This window comes from Eupeodes corollae, chromosome 2, assembly GCF_945859685.1.
Source record: "Eupeodes corollae chromosome 2, idEupCoro1.1, whole genome shotgun sequence".
Lineage (NCBI taxonomy): Eukaryota > Metazoa > Arthropoda > Insecta > Diptera > Syrphidae > Eupeodes > Eupeodes corollae.
The window spans coordinates 156,465,702-156,481,468 of NC_079148.1; the positions used below are offsets into that span (position 1 = coordinate 156,465,702).

Sequence of the window (15,767 nt, forward strand, 5' to 3'; positions counted from 1 at the left end):
ATATTCTTATATGGTGCTGAACTATTCAGTTTTTCATTGTTTAACACGAATCAAACCATGTCACTAGCACTTAACATCAAAACACCATTTGCATTTTAAAAAGTGCTGTCAAACTTAATCATTTTTAAATCTGCGGTGGAAACACCAAAAAGATTTATTTAATCTAAACTGAGATAAACCTTTGGTGGAAACATAGCAAAACTTAATTATCTTTTGCATTGTTTTCTCTTGGAAAGTAAGTCCAGTTAGTCCATTTTCATTAATCTAATCTAAATAATATCAACAGTAACAGATTGATTTTGTTCCCAATGGAAAGCACATAATCCCTTATGCACAACTAATCAACGAACACAGCCATCGAGATACAAATGCAATATCAATCGCACCAACATTTGAAAACGAAATCACATAAGATCCATTCGAGACTCGTATAAATGTCAAAAACCCATCCATTTTTTTTAAAACGGCCAAACGTAACTATTAACTGAAAAAAAATTTGTATCACTCGATAATATCTTAAGAATATAAGTATGCAAAAGGAAATGTTTTTTGACATCTTTTTTTTGAAAAATTGAAATGACAGTTTGTTTCTTAAAAAATAAAAATTAAAAACAAACAATATTTTCTTCAAAATACGTAAAAAACGATTTTCAACTCAATTATCTTGAGAACATATAAATACTCCAAAATTAGTTTCTACAATATATTGACAGTTTTTTTGAAACCAAAATAAATCCTACGAAAAATGAAAAACTTAATTACTTTGACATCTCGTCTAAGAACAACTTAACCCAAATTTATTGATTTGAAGTTCCATAAATGTCAATTTGGGCTATCGCACTCAGTATCCCAATCTCATTTTTGTTTTTATTTTAAAACAATTATTTGTTTCTTCTTTTAACGATCGATTTTTAAAATGTTTTGAATAAAATACAAGTATTAAAAAAGCTGTTTCAGGTGATACATTTTCGTTACTTAAATTAAGTAATTATTTTTTTTATAAGTGACGTTTCACTGTCATAACCCAGGATACAAAAATTATGATGAACTCTATCCAGCCCAGAATATGACACAGATTTAGATTTTGGTTAAATTTATTTGAAATCTTTTTCTTTTTAATATTATCATATTTTTGAAACTTTATTTTTTAGTACAATTTTTTCATATTAATACATCAAGAAATATAAAATATTGAAATCGAATACTGTGGAACCAGTAAATTTTTGTTACCAATGTTTTTGAAACGAAAGTTAAGTATTTAAAAATTAATTTACAACAATCTCTAAACGAATATTTAACATTAAAAGTAGGAAAACGCTTATATAGAAAACATATTTTGTACATTTCTTATTTTGCTCATTTTTAAAAAAATATCACTAATTTACGCTGAAAAGTTTATAGTTTTGTCACTTCGAAAATATTAATTCTATGCGAGTTTTAAATCTTTTTTTTATCTTTCAATTTGTCTTTTTAAATAATTCTCAAACGAATTTGAAAACTTAAAACGATAGCTCGAAAGCATCGAAATTGGTTTTGGAAATATTTCAAGATTAGGTTTTTTTTCTCCTATTGGCTTCATCTGCACATATAGATGAGATTACGTCCCTCACAAAATCTCTGCCAACCTTACACTTTTCCATAACATGGCTGATGATGTCTTCAATGATGCTCGGATTCAAGGGATTATCCCCATCTAAGGTTTGTGTAGCAAGTGTGTAGTTATTAAAATAATGTCCTATTAAAATTCTAGTACTGTTGTTATAGTGCTTCCATGAAATTGTCTCGTAGAAACTTTTCGATATAAAGGTCCCATTCGATCCTATGACCAAATGATCATTGACATACGATTCAGGATCCGGGTGAAAATAGCTTGGAAAAGACTTCAATTCAGTTTCTTTGATATCAGAAATTATTCTCTTCATTTTACTTAGACTTTCGTTGATTTTAAATTTCTGACGAAATTTTTTCTCTTTGGCCTTTGATTTTTCTGATGAAATCAGCCTTTTGTGATCTTTTGTTATTCCTTCTACGAGAGATCTTATTTTTGTGATATACTGCTGACCAGGTCCTGGCTCCAACGCAATCTGCTGGCGATTGTGGGAATTCAAACACAAGTCATTTCCTACGGAAGGGTTCTGTCTAACAAAAAGCGGATTCACCCGCGATCCTGAAAGAGGTATAAGTTTCTTAGAATCTCTCAATTGAACGTCTTCAGGAATGAGTCTTAAATCTTGATGTTGACTGTTCTCAAATGTAAATCTGTCTTGCTTGGTATTTGATGAACTTGGTTTGACTTCAGACGGCTTATGTCTCTTTGATTCAACACAAGCTTCAATATCAGCATCTGCTACCCGTTTTGACACTTGTCTAGGCTGGTATTGAAAACTTTGCGAAGAAACTGGAGAAATCCTGGGTCTCAGTGCAACAGGTGGTATTGGATACATAATTTTTGGCGCGGCAGCTGCGGCGTGAGAAAAGTTCATGTTATTTAGACTATTAATCGGAGCAGTGTAATAGGGTTTAAATGGGACCGGTTGAAAATTGTATCCGACATGCGGAGGATGGGGATATTGCAAGCCTTGCATAAACGCAATTGTATGGAGATTTTGTCGCTGATAAATTTGATTTATTTCTTCAGCTGAAGCTGTCGGAATCGTTGGTGGCAGATAGTAAGGAAGAGCCATTCTCTCTCGTTTTACTGATTGACCTTAAAGAAATAGAAAGAAATAAAATTTGGAATAAACTTGATTAATAAATTACAAACTAGAAGCCGACAGAAATCGCTGATAAATAGATTTCTTTGAAAGTCGCCACTTTAGATTAATTCAGGAAGCTAAAAGACAAAAACATATTTCTAACAAAATAACAAAACATGTTACAACTTAATAATTGTTATATAAAACTTCGTCATCCAAGGAACCAAAACGTCTTAACAGATGAACCATGACCAAGTAGCCGATGATGATCGAAGGATGAAAAACTACATTCTTATTCCCATCATCATCATCCCAATCCCCCAATGATGTATGGTGAGGAATAATATTTTATTATCATAATATATGTTACGTGTCCAGAGATCGCAAAGTACCACCATCAACGGAATACTGAATACGGAATACGGAACCATCCTACAACCAGGAACAGAAGCCGTTGCATCAGGTATCAGGTCGAATTCTTAAACAAAAATTGCAAACAACAACAACTACTATTGTTTTGTTTTGTTCTGTGCCACCACCTCACTTTACTTCAGCTTCATCGTCAGCCTTAACGTCAGCAAAGTCAAGCTATAAAATAGGTACCGTATGTACAACATGTGTGCCCGTATTTTTAAAACACGAAGGAATTTCAAACTAGCATTTTATGCCCGTATATCCCAAAACAAGATATAAGCTGATATTATTCTATTCGATGCCTCCTACATCACTGCTTCATAACATCACAGCCGGGGCAGCGCGTTCTTGTGGCTTTTATGTTATATTTCGATTCTAGTATCTATCAGGTCGATATCAGGGAATTTCATCGAACCGTGTCTGTGAATCTTTAAAAAGGAACACGATGCTGTTCTGGTTTCGCGCACTTACATTGAATTATGCATTGCAGATTATTATTGTGGCCAGGCCAGCGATGGATGGCGATGATAAAACATGTAAAAGTTATGATGTAGATGACGATGTTTTGAATTTAAGTTTTATTTTAAAGTTTAAGATAATATTTAAATGTTATAGAAATACTGTTGAAAATTAGGGTTTTTTGAAATGTCAAAAAGCTGAGAAGAAGAAATGTCAAAATCTTCCGGAATATCAAATTCCTCAGAATTGGGACCTGTCAAAAGTTGAGTTTCAATTTCTTCTTCAAACGAGATATTTTTATCTCATAGAAAAAGTCTTAAACGTTTTTTAAGGGATATTTCGAAAGAACAATCGTAAAATATTATTTCGTTATTAAGTCTCTGTTTTCTGTCTTTCATACTGAACCAATTTTAAGAAAGGATGTGTCAAAATGAAGATCTTTTCTGTCTATAAAGAGAATTGTACTTTTATTTGTACTAATATTAAAAAGGTAAAGAGCTTGTTTGTTTGCTTGTGTGTTTGCATGCACTAATCTCAAGAACTACGGGTCCGATTTTAATAATCCTTTCAGTTTTAGATTAAGGAAGGCTTTACAACATCAAGCTAAGAATAATAAGAGCCGATAAGAGCCAATAAATAATGTTGAAAAAAACAGAAATTATTTTCAATTTTGCAGAAACGATTAAAGTTTTGAGGAGAGATTTGTTTGCCGTTAATAGTTCTTAAAAAAAAGCCCACGACAGCGTATTTAAATCTTTTAAAGTTGGTTCACTATATCCTCGTTTATGTTATCTAAATTTGCTCTAAAATAAAACTTGAGACTTGCGCTACTGAAGGGCGCAGCTAGTGTAGATATATTTTGATAATAATGTTAGGCCCGGTGACATCAACTCAATTTAATTTAGGATCATTTTTAGGTTTATTGAATGTGGAAGGTATGTTCAAGGTTTGGAAATTAATTTGTGGGAAAACTGATAGAGCGTCAAATGTCTTGGTTTTCACAGTCTAAAAATGTCGACATAAATTTGCACAAATGAGAAAAGTCAGCTCAGCCGTCAGCCTATTCATGTTAAAATGTTAAAACAAGCATAAAACAAATCAATTGACAGCTGACAAAATGGCAGCCATTTTGGTTTCTAAGAAATTAATTTTATGTGAGAATTAATTTAGATGAAAACATCTTCAACACTCCAGTAGTTAGATACTAATTTTAGAACTTCCAATATCACCACTTCCATCCATTTATACTGCATCATTTTCATTCAAAGTCGTTTTACGCATTGTAGGCCATCTAGACAGGGAACCGTTCGACTGCGAAATCAGATATAAGTGCAAACAGTCCATAATACACTCTTTATTTTTGTTTGTAACCAATTCCATATGAGCTCATTTTGTATGCACAAAGACTTATCCCCATTATCCAACTAACGGACAGAGAGAGAGTCGGGCCGAATCTCAGGTGTCCACCAAACTATCGGATACCGAAGTTCCACAAAAAAAAACAACGTGTGGGTTGGACGATAGTGTTCTATGATGCCATTTATGCAAGCTCAAAAGAATTCCATAATTGAAGCATACTGCGCGCTTCATGTTTGGCATTCCCTGTCCGGTCGGCGGCAGCGGCGTCCTGAACCTGGTGATGGCGAGGCGAAGCAAAGCTATGCGATGGCAGGTCTTCCGTAACAGTAACGCAAATAGCCAATAATCATAACAATAATTTCCTTGTGCTTATCCCCCAGCCACCATCCGCCATCCGCGAACCGCCAATGCAACTCGAATTTGCAGTTATTCCGATTCACCCAAGACCATTTGTAGCTATTTAAGTCGCCTAAAGAGGGCGGGAGTTGGTTGGCATATAGTTGGAGTTAGGCTGGGTGCAGTAGCCAGCACCATCATCAGCAAGGCTAAACGGAAACGTAACAAAAGTGTCACATTGGTCAATGCCTGCGAGTCATGGTTACAATGAAAACGATTCTATCGCACCATAGCTGGATAACAAAGGACAAGTGCGGGCATTAACAGTTAAATGCAATCGATAGGAATCTTTACAGCTTCGTTGTTGCTTGGGCTTGAATCTGAATGTGTTTCTGCTTCTGCTTTTAGTTTAGCTTGTGCAGTGTGCAAGGAGTTGGTTTGTACAAAACCAAGTGCAGTAAAATTTACATAGCCAACGAATTGAATTGACAATGTGTGTTCTCCTGCAGTGGATTAGACAATAGACCAAGCTGGCTCTGAGAAGGCTACAGAAGTAGCAGTAGCCACAACTTTAGTCAGAACCACAGCCACACAATGTAAAGGCGAGAAGCTGAATAGATACTAAGTGTCCCAGGAAACGCTCGCTGGTCTGCGGTGACCCGATCAGGTGAAGATTAAGCGGCCTACAAACTGCTTCCATTTGCCATCTGGCAATGTGCTACACAGGCCACATCCCAGACGATCAGACGAACACAAAACTGCGATGAAACGCTTCTCAGCTTCTCTCTCAGAAGACGACCGAAGACAGACGCAAATCGGAAAGATCGATCGGGATATGCAGGATGTGCTGCTAAGAGAACTCTAGCTATGGAAGGGAAAGAGTCTTCACCAACGCCATCGACATAGCCATGGAATAAATTGCTGTTTACGTAACTGTCCTCGCAATTCTTGCAACTTTGATTAACATGTGTAGATCGAGACGTCCGCGCTGACAGCTCAATCCGCTGACGAGACTTTTTGAGTTTTTATTTGACGATTTATTGCTGGCTTGCTCCGCTGGCTGGGCTGTTGTGGTTGAGGCTGTTTCTTTTGCTGTTCTTGACTTGAATCTGAAGTTGCTGTTGCTTTTGCTTCTGCTGTTGGGCTTAGGGGGATTCGATCGAGTTCGAATGATAGGAGGACGGACGACGAGACGTCTTGGTGTTGGCTGGCTGTGCGATTCGGTCATGAAATTCACGAACTGGTTTATATGCTACTGATATGCAGATATCATGAAGAAGTTATACGAACTGCGTACGCACAGTTTGGCAGAAGCATTACTTTTATCCGGCAAAATGATCGGATTGTTCTTATACTTTAATTTTGTTGTTGCTAAAAGAGTTAAGACCCATGGTAGTAGGTATACAGGTTCATATATACATACCTACTGCAGGTGCTGGGAACGTGTCATTATTGTGACTACTCTTGTAACTTCATGAGTGGATCCCAAAGGGACCAAACACCCAGCATTTAAACCTACGAGAAACTCAAAGCCAAAGCTGAGCACAGGAAGCCATAATTAATGTATCGATGATGGTGCGCACGAGCGATCCGATTGAAATAAATATTCATACAAGAGTCCCCCCTCCCATTCGCTTGCTGGCTTTTTTTCGGTCATGTTTCCATCATGATCTCGGTTTCGGGATTTTTTCTTAACACTAAGACTGAGAGCCATTTCGAAAATCTGTTGATCTTAATTACAGACGTGTCTGTTGTTGGATGCGGGATGTGTTTGAAAAACAAAAAACAAGTACTTTTGAAACATTATTTTTTCATCATTTCGCGTGGCTATAATATAAGTAAACCTTGTTTGAAAGTTGGAAAACTCAAAAACATTGCTGGCACTAAAAGGCCAAAAGTAAATTTAGATCAATATTTTATTAACAGTCGAAATCAAACAATTGTACGAGATGAATATCTTGTGACTTTTTCAAAATCCCTTCAAAGAAATTATGGGTTACAGAAATTTGAAAAGCTGTAGCACTGACTGCGATGTTTCAAATTGAAAATTTAAAAATTTGCCGATTCTTTAAGTTCCCCAGAACCAACATCTAAAATTGTGAGGAGTGATGTCTGTGAACTTACAAAAATCAACAAAAATGTTTCCCATCTCGAATATTTTACTCCTCAAAAACGATGCTACGTTTTCAAGATTTTGTAAAATTTTTAGAAAATTTTGGAATTTTAATAACATTATAAAACTGTAGAATAAACAAATAAATGTTGACTTAAATTTATTTCACCTTAAACTTTTCATAAAATTTCTTCAGAAACCCAGTTTTCAGTGAGTTTTTACATAAATTAAATTTCTACAAAGAAAATTACTAAATTAATATAAGTTAGAAAAAGTTAAATTTTTACTGAAGTTCTTTAAATTTGGCTTACAAAAAATATGATTGCAAATTTATAAGGGCACCAATCAATGGGACGTGATCAGCAAAGTTTTTTTTTCCTAACAAGCGCCCATTTAAGGGTATATTATTAACATTATTATGCAAAGACACAGTGTCAGCACTAGGAAAAGGAGAGAGGGGTTCAAACGAGGTGTTGGTGCACATTGGTTTTGAATTCCTGAATATTGCAATGGCTGGGAAAGACAGAGTGCGGTAAGGAATTCCACATTCGAGTAGTACGGCTAAAAAACAAATCTCTGTACTTTAATGTACGACGAAGTTGGGCTCGAGGGTATTTCGATGAGTATTCCTAAAAGCGCGGGTATTACGGTTGAACTGTTTAAGGGGAGGAACGCAACTGGCTATTTCTCTAGATAATAAACCGTTAAAATAACGGTAAGAGAGAGTAAGACAGGAAACTCTACGACGACAATCGAGTGACGATCCTATGATGGTATCATCACCAATCAATCTAAATGCTCTACGTTTAATACTATCCAAGAGGCTTAAGTAAGTTGCAGGATCACCAGCCCAGATATGGGAGTTATACTCAAGCTTTGGTCGCGTATAAGTCTTGTAAATAACAGCCATATAGAGCTTCTCAAACTTCTACCTACTACTTCTACCGAGAATATTGAGATGTTCAGTCTCCTCGATGCAAGTACCATCCAGGGATAATAGCAAGAGGGGTTGGCAACTCTGGCTGATAAGTGAAAGTTTGAGAAAATTAAAGCTCCGTAAAAAGAATATTTTATTTAAATAAAAAAGAAAAATATTTTAGTTTAAAAATACAGTTTTTATAATAAATTAAAATAAAATTTCAACACAAAATAAAAAAATAAAAAAACTACTGGTGAGTTTTGTTAAAAATAAAACAAAAAAAATGCCCTTATCGCGATCTCCAACTGTGAAAGACCAAAATCCAGCAAAAAGAACTTATATGGAAATGACACCGCCTAAAGCATATAATTCAAAGGTAAACATAAACCCAGTTGGCAATATGGCGATCAGCGAATTAGACAAAATGCTGTAAAATTCTTTGGGTAATTTGTTGGATATAAAGCTGAAAGACGTAGCGACTAAATCCGACATTGAAGGAATAAGTGCTGAAATTTCTATATTGAAACAAAGCAACGCTGAACTAAAGACTCAACTGAACAAAATGGAGTCCCGATGTGTTTTGTTGGAGAAACAAGTGGAGTTGCTTGAAAAAAAATCAAACGAAAAGAATGTTGTCGTTCATTTGCACCCTACTAATAGCCAAAACGCAGTAGAGAAAGCGAAAGAAATCTGTCTTGATTTATTGCAAACAAACAATTCGGATAAAATAACTACAGCAAAACAAATCGGAAGATCAACGACAAATGTAATTGTTGAAATGGCGAACAGAGAAGATATTTTTCGGATTCTTCGAGCAAAGAATAAGCTACAAAACACCGGCACAACAATTCACAAGGACTATCCAGCAGCGGCGGGAGAACGAAGAAAAAGATTAAACAATCTGAGAAGAAACATCACTTCAAATAATAGGGGCATTAAGTGCCAAATTAAAGGAGAAACCCTTTTGATTGATGAAAACAAATTTTTTTTCGATAAAAGTGGCAAAATAATTTCGGACGCAGAAGATGGTTTGTTTACACTTAAACAGCTGGTTGGTGACACATTTGATCTGACAGCGCTGGAAGACTGGAATAATGAGAAGTCAACAGAAGACAACACCAGAGCTTCTCAAACTTCAAGTGGTGTTCACACGAGACATGTTTGATTGTAATGCCGTCTGCCATAAAAATAGTTTAATTAAAATTAGAAAAAATGAAAATTGTTTAGAATCTTTTAATTATACAATACTTTCTTATAATGTTGCAGGATTAACCAATAAGACTTTGTTTGTAGATTTTTATGAATTTGTTAATCAATTTGGTTTTGTTTTTTTATATGAGACATTTATTATGGAAAATAATTTTACAAATTTTGAAAGTAAATTTAGGAATTTTGAATTTAAATTAGTTCCAGCTGTTAGAACACAATCAAGGGGAAGAGCTAGTGGAGGTTGCTTCTTCGGTTTAAAAAAAATCTTAAAAATATGTGTTGCGAATTTAAAGTATACGAAGGCGTTATTTTTGTTGAACTGTTTTACAAAGAAAAATGTTTCCGAATCCTGCCGACTTATATCAACTGCAATCAATGGAATACAGATTTTGAACAACTAGAAGGTGTAATAACTCGAGGTAAAACATCTAACTTGCTGGTGGTGGGTGATATGAATGCGAGGACAGGAAGACAAGCGGGAAATGAAAATGAGATCCTGGGAATTGAACGAAATTCGAAGGACATTATTGTTAATGCAAGAGGACTGAAGCTTATTGAACTATGCGATACATACGGTTTAAGAATTCAAAATGAAACTAGCTTATCGGATACGAACGGAGAATTTACTTTTGTTGGAGGACAAGGTAGCTCGGTGATTGATTATAGTTTGGTAGGTAGTGAATGGAATGAACTGATTGTTGATTTGGAAATCCATAATGTACCTTACTCTGACCACTTTCCAATCGCCGTAAAATTTAAACTTAATACCAGAGAAGCAAAGGAATCGAGAATTATGAATATCTTACCGAAAATAAAATGGAAATCGAAACACAAGTCAGAGTATCAATTAAGATTAAATAATGCACTGATATGCCAAAGAACTTACGATTTACCTCAGATAGAAGAGATAATCAAAGTATCTTACTACACAGTTAACACCAACACTCAGCGAAACTCTTCGGCACCATGGTATGATGCCGACTGTAAAAAATACAGAAAATTATCGTTTGGCTGGTTAAGAGCGTATAGGACCTCAAATGAGGACTATTTCAGACACCAGTATTTAATGGCTAATAAGGCGTACAAAGAAATATGTAATAAAAAAAAAGGCTGTTTTCTACGAAACTGAATCAAGACGATTAGCGCTATGCAAAAACTCAAAAGATTTTTGGAACTTGGCAAGACAGCTGAATGGCAAACGGTTTTCAATTCAAAAGAACTTGAGTCCAAACCTTCTGGCAGCTCACTTTGAGAAACTGTTGAATCCAGTACATGAGACACCTTCGGTGGAATACGCTATACCAGCCTATGAATGTGGTGTTCTTGATGCTACAATTAGTTACCAAGAAGTAATATCAGCTGTAACGAAGCTTAAAGATGGAAAAGCTGCAGGTTCGAATGGCATATCAGCTGAATTTTATAAGTATGGGACACCAGAACTACTCACAAGGCTAACTTTTATATTTAACAATATCATGGATACCGGGACTATACCAAATGAATTCAAAGAATCGATTATTTTTCGGGTTCACAAGAAAGGAAACATGGCCGAACCAGCTAATTACAGAGGTCTATCGTTCCTAAATGCTTCATACAAGATATTTACACTAATACTACAGAAACGATTCAACGAATGGATTGATAGCGACAAACTACTGCACGAGTACCAGGCAGGATTTAGAAGTGGATATTCAACGATCGATCATATTTTTACCCTTAGATGTATGGCTGAAACATTCCTTCGCAAGAAAAAGAAGCTATATGCCTTCTTCGTCGATTTTAGAGCTGCTTTCGATATGATCGATAGAAATGCTCTATTTTATAAGCTATATAGTAAAGGTATGTCATGCAAGTTTGGAAGAGTCATACAGAATCTCTACGACGACACAACAAGTAAAGTATGGAATGGTGAAGCGCTTTCGGAAGAATTCAAAACACAATCGGGAGTCAGGCAAGGTTGTACATTGAGCCCAAGCATGTTCGCCATGTTCATTGATGATCTGGTTGACATTCTGCCATGTGGAGTAGAGTGCCATGTGGAGTAAAGCTTCTAAGATAAACTAAATTTTTTTTTTTTTTTTTTTTATAAATATATATTGCAAAAATACATACGAATTATTGCTCAAAAAAAAATTTTCATATTATGTGAAATTTTCATGTTTTGTCAACTAGGCAGACGGCAAAATGCCATGCTTTTTGGTTTTTGTAAATTAGGAATTTAATCATTGAAAAAATAATAAAACCAATCTAAATCTTAATCTAATCTAATAGCAAGATACACGCGGTTTCTTAATCCCCAATGTACGATGCTGTTTAGGTCGAAATTCAATAAGCTTATTATATTTTGTCGTGAGGGATGTGAATCTGAAAACGAATATGAAAAGCTACGAGTACTATTGTCAGCGAAACAATGTATTGGATTAGAAGCTGCAGACTGGGCATCATTAATAAAAATGAGAAAGAGTGTTGGAGATAGAACAGAGCCCTGGCGCACACCAGCATTTATTTTTTGGTTTTCAGAATTGAACCCATCTTGTATTGAACGATGCGAAAGGTAATTACTAATCCAATGAAGCAGGACTTTGTAAAAAAATTTGAAGCCAATGTTTTCGATTATTTACGAGGTATCGAGAACCGAACATCAATTTTTACCAATTTTGAGTAGGTACTTTTTTTTGTAGATTCTATTTTTTTATGAAAAAACTAAAAATTACTGAATGTTGAAAACAAATTTGTTATAAAATAAAATTAATTTTAAGCCTATATCTTGTATTTTTGAAAAGTTATTTGAGTGAAAAATCAATTTTTACTAATTTTTGTTTAGGTTTTTATTTTGTGTAAAAAACTGTCCATTCGATTTTTCTCAAAATTTAAGTTAATGTTGGAAAATATATTAAAAAAAAAAATAAAATAAGTTAAAAGCCAATTTGTTAAAGTTTTAAAAAGTTATTTGTGTCAAAAATCAATTTTTACGAACTTTTGTTAATTTTTTTTTGGTTTTTATTTTTTGTAAAAAAACAGTCAAATAGATTTTTCTCAAAATTTTACCGAATGTTAAAAAAAAATATTTTTTATTAGATAAAATTAGTTGAAAGCCATAATCTTAAGTTTTTGAAAAGATGTTTGAGCCGAAATTAAATTTTTACCAAGTTTAAAAAATGTATATTTTTAAAACTCTTATTTTATATAAAAAAAAACTGTGAATTCGATTGTTCTCAAAATTGTATCTGTAGATAAAACCATTTTTTGATCGTAAAATTTTCAAGGTAGCAATTTTTTGTTCAGTTTTTTTATTTATAAAATAACCTTTAAGTGTATTTTTTTCTAAAAATATACTTGTTTAATATCACGTTACAATATATATTATATAATATAAAAGAATATGAAATTTAGTTCAAGTCTCTAGAGTTATTGGTTCGTTTTCAAATTGGTAAAAAAAACCACCTACGCAATTTTCTTGAGAGCCCTTTCTGAATCTTTCTGCACTATTATCAGTATAACAACATATATTTGATTCTTGAGCTATGCACGCACAGACATTTTTCTAAAAATCTTTTATTTCGACACTAGGATCGTCGAGAATTGTCAAAATTTTCAATTCGACAAATCATACCCATTCCATTACAATAACTTTCTATGGGAAGTTAACTAGCTTAAGTAGTCTCTTCGAATGCCTCAACAAAAAAAACTCTATTCCTACTAAATGGAAGTTTTCAGTATGGAGTGCATCCTTGCCTTATCTTTTTATTGGAATCAAAGAAGTAGTTTGCTATTTTGTCCAGACAAATTTTAAAAACTTGGCAATAATAATCTATCAAAATGTTGTTGTAGATTGTTTCCTTCCAATTTAGAATTTACAAATGATTATTGAAACAAAAATCATTTTGTCGCAGTTACCCGTGAAATCGAAAAACCTCAAACGCGATTTCTACCGAAACCTATTTAAAAAAACGCCTAAAGTGTAGGATTTTCATTAAAAAAGTAAAAAATTCCATCAATCTAAACGTAAAACTGTAAAAAACTCAAAATAATTGTACCCGCAGAATTATAAAAAAAATACCAATTAAAATAAGTACACATCCCGCGTGAGTTGATGGTTTAAATTCAATCACACGTCATAGAGATCACAGCCGCAGATATAACCCAGTTATTTACTGTCAATTACTGTTCCCTTGATATAGGCCCCACATGATCAAGTCATTATTTGCACCTATGAATACCGCCATGAATTCTTTTTTGAAATTTGAAGGAAAAATTCCTGGACGTCGAAAAACTAAACACCTTTTTTATTTTTCAAAATAACACCCATAATAATTTCCATTTTTATTCCATAATTTTCGAAACATAATATGCGTAGGTCACAATCTCAGCTTCTTTATTTATATCGAATTCAACCCCATCACTCACTCCATGACACTCTTTTATAGAAATCCAACTCAAGCCCGGTCACCACCGCCGGACCTCTGCTATATTCTTCTGCTCCTCTAAGACTTTCGAAGTCGAACGAATCAAAAAATTTACATGTTTATCACATGTCCCTGATAAATAAAACCTCTCCTGATGTCTTCATAAAAAAGTCAGAAGAGACCAACAAAAAAAATATTACAAGAACCTTTCAAGATCGTTATCTAGAAATGTCTCAACGCGCCATTGCATAAAATATGTCTTGATATGTCGTGAAGTCTTCACCTTAATGACGTGTCTCTATTCCCGAAACCAAAATAAAATAAAAGAGGAACCATATTACCTTATGCAGCAAGAACCACCAAAACCAAGCCAATGACAACGACGAAATATGATCCCAATGGATTGATTCGGTTCATATCGCAGCGGAATCTCCATCAACAGTTCACTGTTTCGTGTTCGATGATTCCCAAAACGAAAATTAGAAATTCCTACCGTTCGCGTCCCTTCCCTGCACTGTTTGTGATGGAAATGTGGTGTCTGGTGTGACCACCACCGCCTCTCGACTCTATCACCATGTTTTATATAATATATATGAATTTGTGGTGCATCAAATAATGACGATGCCGATGACGATGATGGCGTTGTTGGTGACGGGACAGAGCCTCCGAAATCATCAATTCCCACAATGACTCCCTCCTTCGAAGTCCGAATGTTTTGAATACTAATTTTTATTATCTTTTCTTTTGTGAGGTTATGTACCCGTACCAACTATGAATGCTCGTTTTTATTCAGAACCTATTTTAAATTGACGTTTAGCTGTCAAAGTGTCAGCGCAAATCATGACAACGAGTAACATAGGAGGAAGTGGACATAAGTGACAAGTCAGGTCTTTGCAAATTTCAGGGAAAGTCAAGGCCTATTCGCGTTTATGAGACTGAGAGACAATACCCTGAGAATACCACGAATCGGTACAATGAATCGTAATTAGTGTTTACATTAAAAACCACACAAAAAAACACCTGTTCTCTGTCGAAAGAAGAACCTTTTCTTTGATTTTAAGCCGCCTTGTGCCACGATGACTTCTCCTCTTGACTCAAGAGTTATTGATTGTGGGTAAACATCATGTAAATTATGGCATGTGGAATGAATATTCAATAATCTCCTTCTTCACATTTGATTGTCATTGTTTAAGTTATTGGAATTGGAAGTAACCAAAAAGAGGAGTTCACAAGAGAAAAACGTTTTTAAAATTTGTGTTTGTTGTCGAAAGAAAAAGGGCAAGCGGAATAATTTATTTAAGACACCAAATAGTTTTTTTTTGATAAATTCTTACCTTGTTTTATAATTATTTGAAATTTTTATTTCGTTTAATTGGAACCTTAAAATATTGGACTACACGAAAATTGTTTTATCGGTCTTACTCGTTGATTGTAATTTTCATACTGAATAAAATTGAGTGCAAATTGGTCATGGAAGGAATGGAGTGAGACTCTAGGCTTCCGTTATGATAGTACAAAATTTTCGTCAAAAAATCAGAGCTGTCATTATTGATACTAAATACAAAATATCTATTTCATAAAACTTAAATAAAATGTACGATTTTGTTAGAATTTCTTTATTTTATAGTCAAATAACTTTAAATTAAAGTTTCAGTTAAAAAAACCTATTTTAGTATTCAGGCTTAAGGCTTGGAACATTTGTTTCTGGTTATGATTTTTGGTTGTTTTCTTTGCATAAGGAAATGTAAAGTGTGAGAAATACAAAACTTTTATTAAAAGAGCAGTACAATGAATATAAATAAATTTTGTCGAAGTATTATAGATTTCTAGAAGCGCCCGAGGCACTAGGGCTGCCA

At 34.2% G+C, this 15,767-nt stretch overlaps 2 protein-coding genes across 2 annotated transcripts; one reads left to right on the forward strand and one right to left on the reverse strand.

Annotated features, from left to right (window-relative positions):
• Window positions 1-1,237: 1,237 nt before the first annotated feature.
• On the reverse strand, window positions 1,238-15,335 carry LOC129946651 (uncharacterized). Its single transcript, XM_056056905.1, has 2 exons — window positions 15,246-15,335; window positions 1,238-2,707 (listed from the first exon to the last, which is right to left on the reverse strand). Exon 2 carries the CDS (start codon window positions 2,682-2,684, stop codon window positions 1,551-1,553), a length of 1,134 nt encoding a protein of 377 aa, XP_055912880.1. The 5' UTR covers window positions 2,685-2,707; window positions 15,246-15,335; the 3' UTR covers window positions 1,238-1,550.
• LOC129945305 (uncharacterized) lies at window positions 9,780-11,550 on the forward strand. The gene is made up of 2 exons (XM_056054960.1): window positions 9,780-10,599; window positions 10,670-11,550. Exons 1-2 carry the CDS (start codon window positions 9,780-9,782, stop codon window positions 11,548-11,550), a joined length of 1,701 nt encoding a protein of 566 aa, XP_055910935.1.
• Window positions 15,336-15,767: the final 432 nt, after the last annotated feature.

What these genes read in the sequence shown, in the direction of transcription:
- LOC129946651 (XM_056056905.1), bottom strand. Translation starts at nt 2,684, where the DNA reads ATGGCTCTTCCTTACTATCTGCCACCAACGATTCCGACAGCTTCAGCT.
- LOC129945305 (XM_056054960.1), top strand. Translation starts at nt 9,780, where the DNA reads ATGTGTTGCGAATTTAAAGTATACGAAGGCGTTATTTTTGTTGAACTG. An exon ending in TAAGGCGTACAAAGAAATAT is followed by an intron (nt 10,600 to 10,669) that starts GTAATAAAAAAA and finishes AAAACTCAAAAG; the next exon opens with ATTTTTGGAACTTGGCAAGA.